Genomic DNA, 15,332 nt, shown 5'->3' on the forward strand with positions numbered 1-15,332 from the left:
AAGCCATTTTATCCACTGAGCCAGCCCTGGTCTACGGAGCGAGTTCCAGGACAGCCAGGACTTACACAGAGAAACCCTGTCTCAAAAAACCAGGAAAAAAAAAAGGGTGTGTGGAGACATCAGAGCAGGTGTGCTAGTTTCTACCTTTTTGCACAAGTTGAGTACAATCAGTGACTCTAAGAGTGGCCAGGTAATACGGTCCTGTTCCTATTGGAATGGACCCTTTACAGGAAAGAAGGATGTCCGTTGGCTTGGGGCCCCATCGTGATTAATACTTCAGGAAGACCCCTTTAGTGAGGAGAGCAGACATTGGCTTCAAGGGAAACTTTATTGAATGAGTAGTAATCCCCAGCAAACCCTGACTCAGCCAAGCTTGGATAGCACCTGCAGTGCGTCTGCCCGCCCTAGCTGGGCCAAGTGTATGCCAAGCTGTCCCAGAGTAGCAGATGGCTCCCTTGCCACCACCATCTCAATCAGGGCTCTCAGGGGTGAGCGATGGGGCCGCAGTGAGTAGGCAAAGGTAGACCAGGTGGCAGGCAACCCGTATCTTGCAGCCAGGTGTCGTGTGGTACCATAAGCCATGATTCCGCTAGGCCCAGGCTCAGGGTCCAGCAGCATAATCAGTTCCTCCAGAACTTCCAGCTCGTCCAGGAGGCGAGCCAGGGGCTGTGAGGCCAGGCTCTGAAGCTCTGGAAAACCAGGGAGGAGTGAAGGGGAGGAAGGACAAGCTTCGAGGCCACCTTCCCTCCTGGGCAGGGCTGCCCCCTACAAACCCCAGCTTGAGAGCTGCAGCAGAGGTGTCTTCCCAGTGCTCCTACTTCCCAATACCTCCGGGGAGGCCGGAGAGGGCCGGTGTGTGGAGCTGCTGGGGTCTCCCAGAGACAGGCTGGGACAGGGGTGGGAACGGGCTTTCCTCTTGAACAGAAGGAGCAAGACCACTGCCAGTATCGGGAGCACCAGCAACAGTGCCGTCAGGGGCAGCAGGGAGCGCGGGGCGGAGGCCTCGTTGGTTGTCTGCCCCTGCACTGGGGAGCTAGAGACTCGTGTTTCTTCAGTTGTCAGAGGACAGACCTCCTTGGGAGGGATGGGTTTCTGAGGACAGGTTTGAGAGTGAAACAAGGGCCCACGCCTCCTTAGGTCCTTAAGTGGAACACCCTCTCCTGCCCCCCACCTCATCCACCCCCTTAAGGCACTCCACTTGGGGATTCTGCTGTGCTCCCCATCTCCTTCAGTGAGGCTCCCCAACTGACCCAAGCTTTGCCCATGGAACCCACAGCGACCTCAGGCAAGCCCTGGCCCAGAGCCCAGGCGTCAAGCACCTTTCTACACCGCTTCTGGGTTCTACTGTGGCTCTCCATGCGTGTGGGGGTTGTGGCTCCGCTGCTACAGAGGCTACACAGCTCTGTGCCATTGGGGTTGCAATACCCAGGAGAACATTTTCTGAAAGTTTGTGCTACGGTGTTGCCGAAGTCATCGAGTCCGCAGTTTTCCGTGAACTCGTAGTCTAGGAGACATGGGCTCCAGAGGTACCTCTGAGCACAGGCCCTCCCTCTTCAAATCCGCAGGAGGCCCCACCCCTTTCCCCACCCACTCCACCAAGCGCTGCCCACACTAAAGTCTACCTAAGCCCTTTCTCCCCACTCACAGGGAAAGTTCGCGTTGTGTCCCCATCCTAACCTACCCTTTCTGCACAGGCTCGGTCCACCCACCCCCCCAGTTTTACTTGCCTAAGACTCATCGCCCCTACTCCCCAAACAAGCCCCACGCCGCCGCCGGGCCCAGCAAGGCCCTGCCACTTCCTAGCGCCCTTATCTCTGCACCATCTAGTGCTCACCAGGGCAGGCAGGAGGCCCGAATCGCCGCAGGCAGCTGCTGCAGCACTTGTTGTCAGGGTTCCAGTAGGCAAGGTGGCCGCAGAACCGAGAGACTTCCCTTGAAGCAGCCCAAATCAGAAGCAGTGCTGCCACTGTGGCCGTCCAGAAAAGGTATCTGGGCCCCATCTCAGCAGAGCCTGCAACCTGAGGGACCACAGGACTTCCACCCACACCACTTCGGCAGCACTTTCCAGGAAATCCAGGGCAGAAGGAAGTGGTGAATGTGGGGGCACAGAATTCCAGGGCCTTCTTGGGAGCTGGTGTGCCCCCTACCCAACTCCGGGCCCACAAGGCCTAAAAAGAACTGGATGTGGATCGTCAGATTATTTCCCCTCGCGTACCTGCCTTCTCATTTTCATCTCTAAGATGGGGTAACAGAACTTGCCTCTCTAGGTGAAGGCGGTGTGTGTGTAAGTGTGCGTGTACGTGCGTGCGTGTGCGTGTGCGTGCGTGTGTGTGTGTGTGTGTGTGTGTGTGTGTGTGTGTGTGTATGTGTGGTGATGAATCTACTAAAAACATCACAGTAGTCAGGTGTACTGTGTACACCCTTAATTCCAGCACTTGGAAGGTAAAGGCGGGAGGATCTCTGAGTTTAAGACCAGCACGGTCTACATGGAGAGTTTCAGGCCAGCTAGAGTTACACAGTGAGATCCTGCTTCAAAAGCCGATTAAAACAAACCACAAAACCAACACCACAGTACCTAGAAGATGGCAAACTCAAGTCAAAGGGTTAGGTACTGGTGCCTTCATCTCAGGATGGTGTGGTAGGCTCCAATGTCCAGGCCTAACCTCCTGCAGACTCTTACCGGTCCCGAACCACCTCTCTCCCCTCCTTTTCTAATCCTCATCTCTATTAGGAATCCTCCAACCTGCCACCTCTCCCTAAAGAGCCCCTAGAATGGACAAGCCAAGGTTTTGGGTACAAAAGTCGTCCTGACTTACCGGTGCAGACCCAGACCCCAAGCCTCCTTTCACAGCTGGTTCCAAGTTGCTCTACTGAGGCTGTGGCTGGCGTGCACTTTTTCTTAGATGTGGGGGTAGAAGGAAACCACAGACCTCTGTTAGACAAACTTCCTAAGCTTTATTAGAGAAGGGATGGGAGGAGGAAGTTACTCTGTTGAACAGATTGTGTCATGAAGCTCTGAAGCCTGGGGATGATGGAGCTGGAAAGTGAAGAAGGCTTTGAGAAGGGATCCTGCACAGGAAGAGGTGAAGAGCACCAGTCTCAGAAGCGACCATGCCGGTGGTCTGGGGAACGACGTCGGTTTCTTTCTCGGGGACGGTGGCCTGTATGGGATCTTGGAGGTGACCTGGGAAGTGGGAAGAGGAGTGGACAGAGATGGGCAGGAATAGTTAAGAGTCTCTCAGGGATAGGACGGTTGTTAATGTCATTTCAGGATTGGTACTCAGGGGTGGGTATTCAGGCTAGTCTTGGGTTTGGGGTTCACACAGTTCTGGGCACTGAGACTAAGGTACTACTCTTCAGGCAGGGCTCAAAACTATATTTAGAGCACAAGAGCCTTGGAATGGTATGCCTACAAAATCAGAATCAGATTCATCTCAGGGTAGAGGAGAACCTGGCAAGCTGGACCTGAGGTACCTATGCCTGGGTCCTCGCCCATAGAGCTGCCGGCGCAGGTTCCGGGATATGGGTCGTAGGTGCATAAAGTTGCAGAAGCCACCTCGGGTACATTCCCTAAGGACAGACAGAAGAGGCCATCATCACTGACAGCCTCCTACCAAACACTCAAGCGTCTGGAACTCTGATGCCCAGCCCACTCTTCGCTACCATACCCCATCTCATACTGCCGACAGCAAGACTCTCGGAAGTCAGTGACAGGCGACAACTCAGCATGCACGGCCTGCCCGTTGAACCAGCGGTTATTGAGCTCAGCCACAGCCCGCTCTGCATCCTCCTCCCGGCGGAACTAAGGGGAAAGTGGGTGACCATGGGCTGTGGAATTCAAGATCTTCAGGGGACTAGTCAGCTCTGAGGCTGGTCTCGACTTAGCGACAGTCCTCAGGTGGTGAGGTTTCAGTGGCGGCCAGTAGGCACTGAAATATTTCCACTTCTGGGCTCTAAGCAGGGGGCAACAGGCACCTTAACGTAGACATTGCCCACGAGGTGGTCTCCAAGGTTGTCACACACATTCATTTCTTCAATCTCTCCGTACTTCTCCTGCAGCTCTGTGAATACCTCCTGCAGAAGATGGAAAGAGGCTCAGCTAAGATCTGGCACACAGGAAACCCAGCTATCCTGGCAACTCTCACCTCAAAGAAGTTATCGTAGTGTTCTTGCACCTCCACGTCGCTCACATGACCTGGAGGCAGGACAGAGGGTGAAATGAGGGCGTAGACTGCTAGGGGCGGTCTGCCCAGCCCCTGAACTGTCTGCTTTCTTACTCACAGTGTGACCCGTCTGCGGTTTGGGCTGTGTTCTGTGGGTTCCGGTACAAGTTGAGTAGCACGATGGTCTGAACAAAATTTAAAAGAGGCCTGAGCTTAGTAGGCAGGGCTGCATGCAGAGTGGGTGTGAGACTGGGGAGTGAGACGTGAACTACTGGAGTTTTGTCAGAGATGCTTGCTCCTAAGCAACTACCTGGACAGCCGAGGGGCGTGGTCTGTGCACAGGGAGGCGTGGCCCAGGGCCTGGAAGAAGGGTCTACTCAGAGGGCCAGGTCAGAAAGCAAGAGGGATAGGATTGGCTTTAGGAATCCGGAAGAGGCGGGACCCCGGGGTGATGGGCAGCAGATGAAGCGCGGGGAGGCATGAATCTGGGTCTCACCTGGCTGAAAGTCGGTTTGTTGTGAAGTCGGGAGCACCGGTCCCCGTGCCGGCAGGCCCCAATCTTAAAGTAAAAAGAGCAGTTAACCCTGGAAGAGGTGCAAAGACAGAGGTAAACCGGGGGCCGGGAAGGCCGGGCATCCCACGCACACTGCCCTGTCCGCCCAGCCCATAGGGACCCGAGTGCCCCGGCTCCCTGAGAGGCCACTCCCTTCACCATTCTCACTTGTCCTTCTCAGTCCCGAATATCGAAGCTAAATATTCAGCCATTTTTACCCGAACACTCCAACGCTCCTGCTCCTTGCGTCACTTCCGTTGCTCAGGAGCGTTGGGAAGTGTAGTTTGTCCCTGCCCGTGCCGTGACTGCGCACGCGTGTTGGAGGCCAGCCTGCCTTTCCCCCGACGGTCGTGCGCAAGCTTCCTAGCAGCGCATGCGTACAACGTAGCCTCCAGGGGAAATTAAAAAAAAGAAGACTACAAACTCCAGAGAAACCTTCGGCGTCTCCCGCAAACGACCGCAGTTAAAAACTGCAAAGGAATCCCGGGCAGAAGGGATAAACTCCACTGGTGAGTTGTGAGTTGCCTCGCACACCCTGACTAGATAAGGAACTTCTCGTGGCAAAGCCTCCTTTAACTTGTCGTCATAGGGGCGTGGTTGTTGGTGAGCTTGCGCCTGTCCTTTGGTCTGGGTCTGCAGACCCTTAGGACCACCGGGCTCCAGCGCAGCTATGAACTTGGAGCGGGTGTCCAATGAGGAGAAGTTGAACCTGTGCCGGAAGTACTATCTCGGTAAGGCCGATCCCTCTAGAGTTTCGGGTAATAGTGGGGACTGGACTAGAGCACCCCGAGGCTAGAGGACATAGGGACCTGGATCCGTGGCTCTAAGGGGGAACGTAGACTGTGGTCCGCGAGAAGAGAGACCTCAGGAAGAAGCAAGCTGTCCCAAGAGAATGAACGCCTGGGTCCAGAGAAGGAATTCCTGGATCCGTAGACGAGAGGCATAACCCCGGAACCCCTAACAGCGGAAGGTCTCCAGTTGAACGCGGGAGAGGATCTTCCAAATGGACCTTCTAAGGCGGGGATTTAGGAAGGGTCTTTATTGCCGTGTGACCAAGTGTGGGTATTTCTTTTTCTCTAGGTGGATTTGCATTCCTGCCTTTTCTTTGGTTGGTCAATATTTTCTGGTTCTTCAGAGAGGCCTTCCTTGCCCCAGCCTACACAGAGCAGAGCCAAATCAAAGGCTGTGAGTTCTAGGACACCAGGGAGGTCTGTGGCAGAGATAAAAGCGCCGGCCTGGGGGAGGCCAATCCTTCACACTCTTGTTCTTCATTATAGATGTTTGGCGCTCAGCTGTGGGCTTCCTCTTCTGGGTAATTATTCTCACCACCTGGATCACCATCTTCCAGATCTACCGGCCCCGCTGGGGTGCTCTTGGGGACTACCTCTCCTTCACCATTCCCCTGGGCACTCCCTAACAACTCCACAAGCTGGTTGGTGATCTTGTCTTTCTCCCAGGATGGGCTTCTCTGCTCTAAGTTTTTTCTGAAACCCTGAGAACTGTCTGTCCCCCATTTCCCATCTGCCCCAATAAATGACCCTAACTTTAAATATTGACTTCCTGGGATCTTTTGAAGGTAGAAGCATAAGTGATTGCCAGCACTGAAAAGCACTTACCGAATGTCTTACGTGTTAGGCTCAGTGCTTCACACATTGTATGAATTTTTAGTTCATTGACTACCACCAGACCCTTCTGAAATAAGAACTTTCCTGTTTAGGAACCCTGTCTTACAGATGAAGGAGAAAAGAATGATGCTCCCACTTCTAGGGGCTGCTATCCTGTACTGGTAGTTGTGAATTTAAAAATAACGGCTTTCTTAGCCGGGTGGTTGTGGCACATGCCTTTAATCCCAGCACTCAGGAGGCAGAGGCAGGTGGATCTCTGTGAGTTTGAGGCAAGCTTGGTCTACAGAGTGAGTTCTAGCCAGGACTGATACACAGAGAAACGCTGAGGGGGTGTGTGTGACAGAAACAACACCCCTCCCCGACTTTCTTAACTGGGCTGTAGTCTAGTGGTGTAGTGTACTGGTAGTGCACTTATTTAGCATGAGAAAGATGCTACGTTCAATTCCCAGCATGACAAACCAAACAAGATACTTAGTATTGTCTGCCAAGGAAGAATTCATCTGAGCCAAGACTCTGGAGGTGTCTACAGCAAGAGAAATATCTAAGAGGTTTCTTAGAAAAGCTTCCTTGACTCTCCTATTTTTATTCTTTATTTATTTTTTAAGTGTGTGTGTGTGTGTGTGTGTGTGTGTAGGCCAGAAGAAGGCATCTTATCCTTTGGAAGTGCTGTTGCATATGGTTGTGAGTCACCATGTGGGAATCAAACCTGGGTCCCCTTGACCACTGAGCTTAACCAGTGAGCCATCTCTCTGGCCCCTTGATCTTCCTATTTAAAATTTCATGATTTTGGTGACTCATATCTATAATCCCAGCTCTTGGAAGCAGAGGCATGTGGATTTCTGTGAATTCCCAGGCCAGCCAGGGCTGTATACTGATATCCTGTCCCAAAACAATAAAATACAATTTCAGCAGAGGGTCTGGTGAGATGACTCTGGGTAGGGACACTTGCTGCCAATCCTGGCCTGAGTTTGATCCCCAAATCTCATAAATGGTCCTCTGACCTCTACAGGTGTGCCATGGCACATGTGTGCCCCTTCCCACCCCCACCCCTCCCAAGTAAATAAGTAAACAAGCAAACAAAAAACCACCCAGCAGAGTGTGGTATTGTTCAAAGCCAGCTTGGATTACCTACATAGTTTCAGGCTAGACTGAGCCAGAGTGAGGCAATCAATAAATAAATAATGATATAAGAAAATCTCAGTCCCTACCTTGATATGCCCTATGACTATTTTAGGGCATATTTTCGTTCTTATTACATTTCACTTAGAATTTTTGGTTTATTTATTGACCATCTTCTATCCTCTACAAGATAAGCCACATCAGGGCAAGGCTAAAACATTGCCTGTTTTATTCATTGCAGTGTCCGCACTGCCTGGTTGAATACCCAGCACTCTTAATATTCAAATGAAAGAGATTTTGCTCAAAAAAGACAGCAGCAGGTAATTGATTCCTAGCGAGCTCTCCATAAGAAAGGAGCCAGTCCAACTCCAGATAGGTCTTCCTGTTAGGGATCTCGGTGACAACCGACTACAGTAGTTAGTTCAAAGCTATAAATGGGTATATTGACGATACTAAAATACAACACTACAAATCCCGAGAAGCCTTGCCATACCCGACCCTTTTTGTTTCCCACAGTGCTCCGCGCGGTACAGGCGGTGTTACCGCCTTGTTGCGCCTTGGAAGTTTGAATTATACGACCCCCGCCCTCCCCAGTTGCCTGGGTTGTCGTTGGTTTGTTTCCGGAAACAGGGCCTCGGGAAGGTGGAACTTAAGGCTGGGAGCCAATGGTACAGGTTGTCAATTGGCCAGCGAATGGAATTGACGTTTTCACTAACTAATGGGAAATAGCGGCTGCCGAAGGGGCCCGCCTACAGAAGGGAAAGAAGGGAAGTGGCGGCCAAGGCAATCGCGACTGGAAGGTGCTCGGGGCCCCAGGACCAGTGGTGCCCAGACTTACCTTTGACCTTTTCCTGCCCACTTCCCGCCTTGGCCTGTGAATCTTGCCGCCTCTAAGTTTTTCTGATCCAGCGAATTAGACCTGGACCCAAACCATGTTCCCGGTAAAGGTAAAAGTGGAGAAATCAGGTGAGGACTGGGGATCCAGGACACCCGAGAGACATGGGTTATCGCGAAAAAGTGAACTATGTGACATCTCTCTGCAGCCATCTGACAGACGCACGGAGCATGGCCACCTTCAAGCCATCCTGGGCTGTTCTAAGTAGCTTTGAGATTGAATGGTGGTGGTTCCGGCCCCGTGATGATAGTAAAACCTCGGGGTCCTGAACCCCTAACTCTAAGAAGGGTCCTTTCTTGTTCAGTTTTCCTGTTTCTGGCAGTGGTCGTGAATCAGCAAATGTGGTGTGACCCTGAAATATAGGGAATCAATTCTCAATTGCTGTATTCAGTAACCTTAGAGTGTAGGTAGTGTGATGGATGAGAAAACAGAGCCTCAGGCGGACTCTAACAGGACCCCTAGAATGGCATGGTAAAGGGAGCGAGGAGGGAGTGCAGAAAGAAAAGGTAGACCGTAGTAGATAATGATGTGAGCTGTTAAACGGGGTAAATGTTACCTAAAACAAGATAGGGGGTATAGGTGCACTTCTGTGGCAGATTGTTTACCCAGCATGCACTAGGATCCAGGTTCCATCCACAGACCTGAAAAATAAGTAAAACCAGACCCTGGTGGGGAAGCCCTGTAGTAACAGCTAACCAAACTAGACAATAACTGGATCCCAGGATTTCATGGTCTGCCTGGGCATCATGAGACCCACACGATGAGAAAATACACAAGGTGGGAGGAAGCGGCTGTGTGAGGGAGTAGCCAGTGGGCCAAGGGAGCAGCAGGGAGGTGAGGGTGGCTGGGGCGGAGAAGAGAGAGAGGCGGAGAGGTGATGGGGAGGAGGACAGGTCTGTGGGCCCAGGAAGGGACTGTTGACTTTTCCTCTGAGGGAAATGGGTGGTCTAGGAAGGTTTTTGAACCAAGGAGTGAGTTGGTAAAGGTGTACCACAAAATGCAAAATGCAAAATGCAAAAAAAAAAAAAAAAAAAAAAAAAACAACAACAAAAAAACCCAAACCAAAATAGTCCAATAACAACAAAACTTGAGTGGAGTAGTGGAGGGGGCGGGCAGTTTGTGTTGGCAAACGCCTTTAATCCCAGTACATGGAAGGAAGAAGCAGACAGATCTCTGAATTCAGGGCCAGTTTGGGTCTAGTTAGCAAATTTCAAGCCATCCCAGGGCTACCTAGTGAGAGACGCTGTATCTAAAAAAAAGTGGAGGGGCCTCACTACAACTCTGCAGGTCGTACAGGGGTAAGCTTGGAAAGACCAGGCTGAGGACAGACCCTGTTTTCTGGGGTCAGGATTGTGGAATCCTGAAGAGTTCTAGGCTGGGGTTGGTTGTCTGTTTTTATTATTTTTCTTTGTTTTGCTTATTGTTTGAGTCAGGGTCTCATGCAGCTGAGGCTGGCCTTGAACTCTTTATCTTCCTGCCTCAGCATCCAGAGTGTGGGATAGCAAACATATGCCACTGTGCCTAGCCAGGCTTGGCTTTCTTTTAGGAAGGGTCTTTTGTCTACATCGTGGAAAGTGGATCGGAAGAGGAGAGGAGCTGAGGCTGGGAGCTGAGTGGGAGGAGAGGGCAAGGTGGGGAGGGAAGACATGGGCAGACACTCAGGAAGCCAGGTGGGCTGAGACCAGGACAGGAAAGGAGTATCCATGGTGAGTCCAGGAGCCTGTGGATTGGTGGGTCACTCTTCACGGTGTGAATTGAGGAAGCAGGGGTAGATTTAGAGAGAGAGACCTAGTAGGGGACCCAGTGGAAGGACCCTAAGGGCTGTCCGTGGAAGATATCCAGAGCATAGATTCTAAGTTTGGCGTTGTGTTGGGAGAGCAGCTAACAGTATGGAGCAGTGGGAGCAACCTCACTTGACCCCCTGCCTAAGGCTCAGTTGCCCAGTTCTGTGTCTCTCCGCTGAGTGGCACCAAAGCTGCTTTCAGGGGACCTGGACCAGACCATAGGATTGCCACAGAAGATGTGGGATGTGCACAGAGGGCTGACTCCTGCTCTGTACCTTCTGCCCTCAGAGATGGAGATGGCCAAAGCCCGGAACCAGCTGGATGCCGTTCTTCAGTGTCTACTGGAGAAGAGTCACATGGACAGGTAGGGTGTGCTCCAGCCTGGGAGACCACAAGGGTGAGAACTGTGTTTGGACTCTCTGATTGTGATGGGGATCTGGATGGGAGCCTAGAGGCTGACCCAGGGAGGTGTTTCCTGGGGAGACTACTCAATCTCATCACACTCTGGGCCCTTGGTACCCCAAGCCAGTAGTGCTGTTTTCCTCCCAGGGAACGTCTGGATGAAGACGCTGGGAAAACGCCCTCGGATACACACAACAAGTAAGGGGTTTTGATGGGATTTAGACCTGAGAGTCTGGTTAGGTAACTTTTCCCTCCTCTGAGTCCTAACCGTCTTATATGGACAGAGATACCTGTGGCATAAGGGGCTAACACCTTGTTTGTGGGATACAAGGCCCGAGGGGCACCAGTAAACCCCAGGATGTCCATTTTTGTTTGTTTTCAGTGCTAGGGTTGAAGCCCGGGGCTTTTTCCTAGCTATGCAAATGCCCTATTACTGAACCACATAGCCTCTGCCTTGGGGTGGGGGTGTTGAGCAGGTGCTCATTAAAGGCTCAGCCTGCTGATGCCCTCTCTCTCCCTGCAGGGATTGCTCCATCGCTGCCACTGGCAAAAGGTAAGGTGGCTGTGGCCCCAGCCCACTCTCAGGTCCCCAGTCCCCTGCTCCAGGCCTGACACTCACCTTCACCACACAGGCCATCTGCCCGCTTCCCCCACCAGCGGAGGAAGAAGAGGAGGGAGATGGACGATGGACTGGCTGAGGGGGGTCCTCAGAGATCCAGTGAGTAGACAGGGGCCCGAGAGGGTGGGCATGGAGCCAGGGACTAAATAAGGGTGCTCATTTATGTCCCACCTCACCACCCCAGACACATATGTGATCAAGCTGTTTGACCGGAGTGTGGACTTGGCCCAGTTCAGTGAGAGCACACCATTGTACCCCATCTGCCGTGCCTGGATGCGCAACAGCCCCTCAGTGCGAGAGCGTGAGCGGTCACCCAGCTCACCACTGCCCCCTCTGCCTGAGGATGAGGAGGTGGGATGAGTGTTGGGTCCTGACCCAGAGGCCAGAGAGAGCAGTGGGTGGATAGGCTCAAGAACTCCCCCTCCATTAGTGGTAGATAGGTATAATCTTGGCCCCTAAATGTATAGAGAGTCAGGTAGGACACAGCTCTGTGCCATTAGGTGAGGAACATGGACAGAGATCCTTAGGCCAGATAGATATGGCTTCCTAGGGAACAGGGATTCCAAGAAATAAAAGGCTAAACAGGGATCTTTAGTGCAAACAGATGTGGCTACCAGATGGGGCCTTGGTGAGCAAATGTGGACCCTATGAGCTGGGTGGAGGGTAATGGGGGTTTGGAAGTCGTCTGGCCTAAGACGGTAGACAGGGATCTCTGGGACAGACATATGACTTGACTCTGTCAAGATAAGAGTAGATATGGCACTCCCTGGACAATTCCTTAAGGCAGGCATCTTGACCCCCCACCTTGGGCTGACAGGTATAGATGGAATTCCGTGGGCTTGGTAAGGGTAGACCAGGGTTCTCAGGCTGACAAGGAGACCCGGTCCCTAGAACAGGAAGACCATCCTCTAGCTGTGGAAAGTATGTGTCCCTCTGCTGTGACTCTTCCAAGTACAGGTTTCTGGGCAGACCCCTCATGTCCGTGTCACTGGGAAAGGTAGGAGGGATGACATGTACTTTCAACCTTCTGCTCTGACTCTTGGGCCTCATAATGGGGCTTCGTCTCTCTAGGGTTCAGAGGTCATCAACAGCAAAAGTCGTGATGTGTACAAGCTGCCTCCACCCACAGCCCCTGGACCACTTGGAGATGCCTGCAGATCCCGAATTCCATCCCCACTGCAGCCTGAGACCCAGGGTACCCCTGACGATGAAGTAGGTATCCAAGGCTGGCCTGGAGCTTCAGGGCCTATGTTGGGGGTTAGGGCCTGGCCACCTAGCTGGGTCTCTCTGTCCATGCAGCCCTCTGAGCCTGAACCTTCTCCTTCCACACTCATCTATCGCAACATGCAACGCTGGAAACGCATCCGCCAGAGGTGAGCATGCCCTTGTCCCTTGCTCCCTGCCCCCGTGTCCTTTGCAGCAATTGCTAAATCCGCCTTTACCTCCCTAGATGGAAGGAGGCATCTCATCGGAACCAGCTTCGTTACTCAGAAAGTATGAAGATTCTGCGGGAGATGTATGATCGACAGTGATGTCCCCAGTTCCCCCACCCCAATAAACCTGCCCCCAACCCACACTGGCCAGCCCATCCTTCCTGGCCCAGACATGAGGCAATTGAAAGTCTCTAGCACATTTATTGGGGACTGAATATAGGAAGGGAATGAGGTGACAGGGAGTGAAGGTGTGACTGGTCTTACAGGATAAGTGGAGGTGGTGTGGCCTAGGATGTCTGACTGCAGATGGGGAGTCACGACAAAGGAACTCAGGGGTTCTGGTTCATTGGCCTGTCACATCTGGGGAAGTTGAAGTGTCTGTACAATTTGAGTTTGGGGGTCCTGATTGGTTGGGAATAGACGTCCAAGGATTGGGAGGTCAGAACAGGATTCAGGAACTTAGGCTCCTGGAGTTTCAAGTTTAAAATGGCCTGGGGCAGAGGACTGTTAGGTTGCAGGGACAGGATCTAGAGTCTGGTGGACCAGGCTTGAATGTTCTGATGAGGAAGGCCCAGGCAGTCAGTCAGACTGGCTAGCCCACGGGTCACTGTGGGGAATTAGGTGACAGGCCTGGAATGGGGGAAGCGCTGTCCTCATTGTACTCTGGTGTCGCAGAGCGGCGCTTTACAACTTAGAAGTGCAATAGGAGGCCTGAGTGGTGACATAAGCCCCAAACAGGGTCAGTTAGGTGGGGGTCTAGGCAGAGGGTGAGATAGTGTTTGTGTTGTCTCTAGAGAGGTACTGTGGGTGGGGCCTGAAAGCTGGTGGGCGGGAGGTTAGGGAGGGTGTCTAGGTTACTAAGGCCCAGGTAGGGTTTGGGGTGGAAAGGTCCTAGGGGAGAAGGGAGGACACTAGATTTGGTTGGGAGGAACTGTCTTGACAGCGATTGGGACATCTGGCTGGGCGGTGGAGTCAGATCGGCTTTTAAAAGGGAGCCTAAAGAGGCTTCCCAGGTTCGGTCCTGTCATGCCCGGACCCCTACTTGGCAGCAGGTGGCGATGGAAGTGGGGCCTGGGCCGCTGCTGGTGTGGCCTGGATGGACAGGACACCCTCAGGGGACAGTGCCGAGGTCACGGCAGCAGGGTCCACGCCGGGAGGCAGGCGGTAGCGGCGGTGGAACTCTCGAGCAATGAATCCATGTTCATCCTGGGGAAGAAAAATGGGCTTGAGCGTCCCACCCTCCTGCCCAACCCTGCTGCCCCATCCGGCCTGCTGGCCTACCGGGCGCTCCTCATGCCGTGCGTGGACCTCCACGTGGTCGCCGACCACCTTGACAGAGATTTCCTCTGGTGAGAAGTGCTTCACATCCAGCAGCACGGAAAAATACCCAGGGTCCGTGGGCACCTGCACATACCAGGCGTGGGTGTGGGACTTGCATCAGGTGGGGGCTGGGCTTCTGGGACTCAGCACCCCTACCCCATGTAGGTTCCAGTGCTGCTGCTGAGGACCCGGATAGTCCCCTTCTCGAGTCACCAGAACCTCAACCTCACATAAACAACTGGCCTCCTCCCTCCCCTTGTAGACGCTGAGTGCACCTCTTCTGGGCTTCCACATTCACGGGGTGACCAAGTTAGGTACCTGTATCCCCACCCCATGTCATTGCCTCCACAGCCGCCACGTCTCCGCTACGAGACCTCACACTAGCAAACAAGATGCCACTTCCCCATCTCCAGAGTTCTCGGGTCATGGGACCTCCTGTACCCTCTGCATGGATCCCCTTCCCCTGCTTTAAAGTGCTCAAGACCCCCTTCAAATCACCGGACCTTTCTGGGAAAGGCGGCATCACCATACACAACCTGCAGGGCATTCCAACCCTACCGGACTCACTGTCCTTTCCCCCAGATTCCCGGGGCACCTGCCTCCTTCAGTCATCAAGACTCCTGAGGTAGTGATCTAGTCCTTCCGCCCTCACCCCTCACCCCTCAGGGCAACAATAACCCGGCCTCAGAACACCACATTCAGAGGACTCCCAATGGCCCACTAAAGGGTGGCGTTCTCCCCCAAACTCAAAATCAATAGACATTCCCGCACCCCCACCCCAGGGCGAACCAGACCGCTCGCTAGTCTTGTTGGTAGTTGAGTTGTCCCTCTCCCCAGGCCTGGCACCTGTGCTGTAGGCAGTGCCACACTGGGGGCGCGCAGATAGTAGGGGGCGATCGCGGCAGGGCACAGTGAAGCCAGCTCGGCCTCAAGCAGGCCCTCGCCGAAACGCTGGTCAAAGAGGCGTCCCGGAGCCGAAAAACCCGGTAAAGGAGCTGAAGCGCGGCGCAGCCACGAAGGCTGCACAGGCACGGGGATCTCCATTCTGCTCTCCGCTGCAACCCCGGGCTCCGCAGTGCCCAAGCGCACGCACTCTCGGATTTATACTGTGCCCAGTGCGGCCCGGCCCCCGCGGCGGGCCTCCCAGGGACACTGGGATTGAGGCCAGACTCGGCCATTAGTATGCCTTATTTAGAAACTTCAATAATGACTTGGCTAGTTATTAAACGCCTGCTGGATGCCTGGAAAAGGACACCAGGGAACTGTCATTAAGACTTCTCCATTTCTAGAAGGGGAAGCTAAGACTTAGGAGGCAGACCCATAGAGGTGTGGCGAACCACTATGGCAGTTGGGAACCCGGGCCCCGAGAAGTCCACCTAAGAGTTCTCAGTCCTCTTAACATCTCTGCCCGGCTGGCAG

The 15,332-nt window shown here is 53.4% G+C and overlaps 5 protein-coding genes across 6 annotated transcripts; 2 read left to right on the plus strand and 3 right to left on the minus strand.

Annotated features, from left to right (window-relative positions):
- Window positions 1–309: 309 nt before the first annotated feature.
- On the minus strand, window positions 310–2,305 carry Igflr1 (IGF like family receptor 1). Of its 2 annotated transcripts, XM_059276046.1 has the most exons (3): window positions 1,320–2,305; window positions 774–1,092; window positions 310–689 (listed from the first exon to the last, which is right to left on the minus strand). In XM_059276046.1, exons 1-3 carry the CDS (start codon window positions 1,356–1,358, stop codon window positions 364–366), a joined length of 684 nt encoding a protein of 227 aa, XP_059132029.1. In that variant the 5' UTR covers window positions 1,359–2,305; the 3' UTR covers window positions 310–363. The 2 variants fall into 2 exon arrangements, with proteins under 2 accessions (XP_059132029.1, XP_059132035.1); XM_059276052.1 differs by lacking the exon at window positions 774–1,092 and having other exon boundaries at window positions 310–740; window positions 1,835–2,305.
- A 630-nt stretch (window positions 2,306–2,935) lies between these two features.
- U2af1l4 (U2 small nuclear RNA auxiliary factor 1 like 4) lies at window positions 2,936–5,029 on the minus strand. The gene is made up of 8 exons (XM_059276282.1): window positions 4,885–5,029; window positions 4,660–4,747; window positions 4,282–4,348; window positions 4,146–4,195; window positions 3,976–4,074; window positions 3,669–3,802; window positions 3,475–3,570; window positions 2,936–3,184 (listed from the first exon to the last, which is right to left on the minus strand). Exons 1-8 carry the CDS (start codon window positions 4,926–4,928, stop codon window positions 3,100–3,102), a joined length of 663 nt encoding a protein of 220 aa, XP_059132265.1. The 5' UTR covers window positions 4,929–5,029; the 3' UTR covers window positions 2,936–3,099.
- Window positions 4,610–6,266, plus strand: Psenen (presenilin enhancer, gamma-secretase subunit). The gene is made up of 4 exons (XM_059276130.1): window positions 4,610–5,225; window positions 5,306–5,447; window positions 5,797–5,901; window positions 5,994–6,266. Exons 2-4 carry the CDS (start codon window positions 5,387–5,389, stop codon window positions 6,131–6,133), a joined length of 306 nt encoding a protein of 101 aa, XP_059132113.1. The 5' UTR covers window positions 4,610–5,225; window positions 5,306–5,386; the 3' UTR covers window positions 6,134–6,266.
- A 1,197-nt stretch (window positions 6,267–7,463) lies between these two features.
- Window positions 7,464–12,736, plus strand: Lin37 (lin-37 DREAM MuvB core complex component). Its single transcript, XM_059275936.1, has 8 exons — window positions 7,464–8,426; window positions 10,428–10,503; window positions 10,689–10,739; window positions 11,065–11,094; window positions 11,174–11,259; window positions 11,345–11,511; window positions 12,232–12,533; window positions 12,611–12,736. Exons 1-8 carry the CDS (start codon window positions 8,393–8,395, stop codon window positions 12,690–12,692), a joined length of 828 nt encoding a protein of 275 aa, XP_059131919.1. The 5' UTR covers window positions 7,464–8,392; the 3' UTR covers window positions 12,693–12,736.
- Window positions 12,737–12,782: 46 nt separating this feature from the next.
- On the minus strand, window positions 12,783–15,329 carry Hspb6 (heat shock protein family B (small) member 6). The gene is made up of 3 exons (XM_059276057.1): window positions 14,760–15,329; window positions 13,875–13,997; window positions 12,783–13,799 (listed from the first exon to the last, which is right to left on the minus strand). Exons 1-3 carry the CDS (start codon window positions 14,955–14,957, stop codon window positions 13,632–13,634), a joined length of 489 nt encoding a protein of 162 aa, XP_059132040.1. The 5' UTR covers window positions 14,958–15,329; the 3' UTR covers window positions 12,783–13,631.
- Window positions 15,330–15,332: the final 3 nt, after the last annotated feature.

Source organism: Peromyscus eremicus, chromosome 1, assembly GCF_949786415.1.
Source record: "Peromyscus eremicus chromosome 1, PerEre_H2_v1, whole genome shotgun sequence".
Classification (NCBI taxonomy): domain Eukaryota; kingdom Metazoa; phylum Chordata; class Mammalia; order Rodentia; family Cricetidae; genus Peromyscus; species Peromyscus eremicus.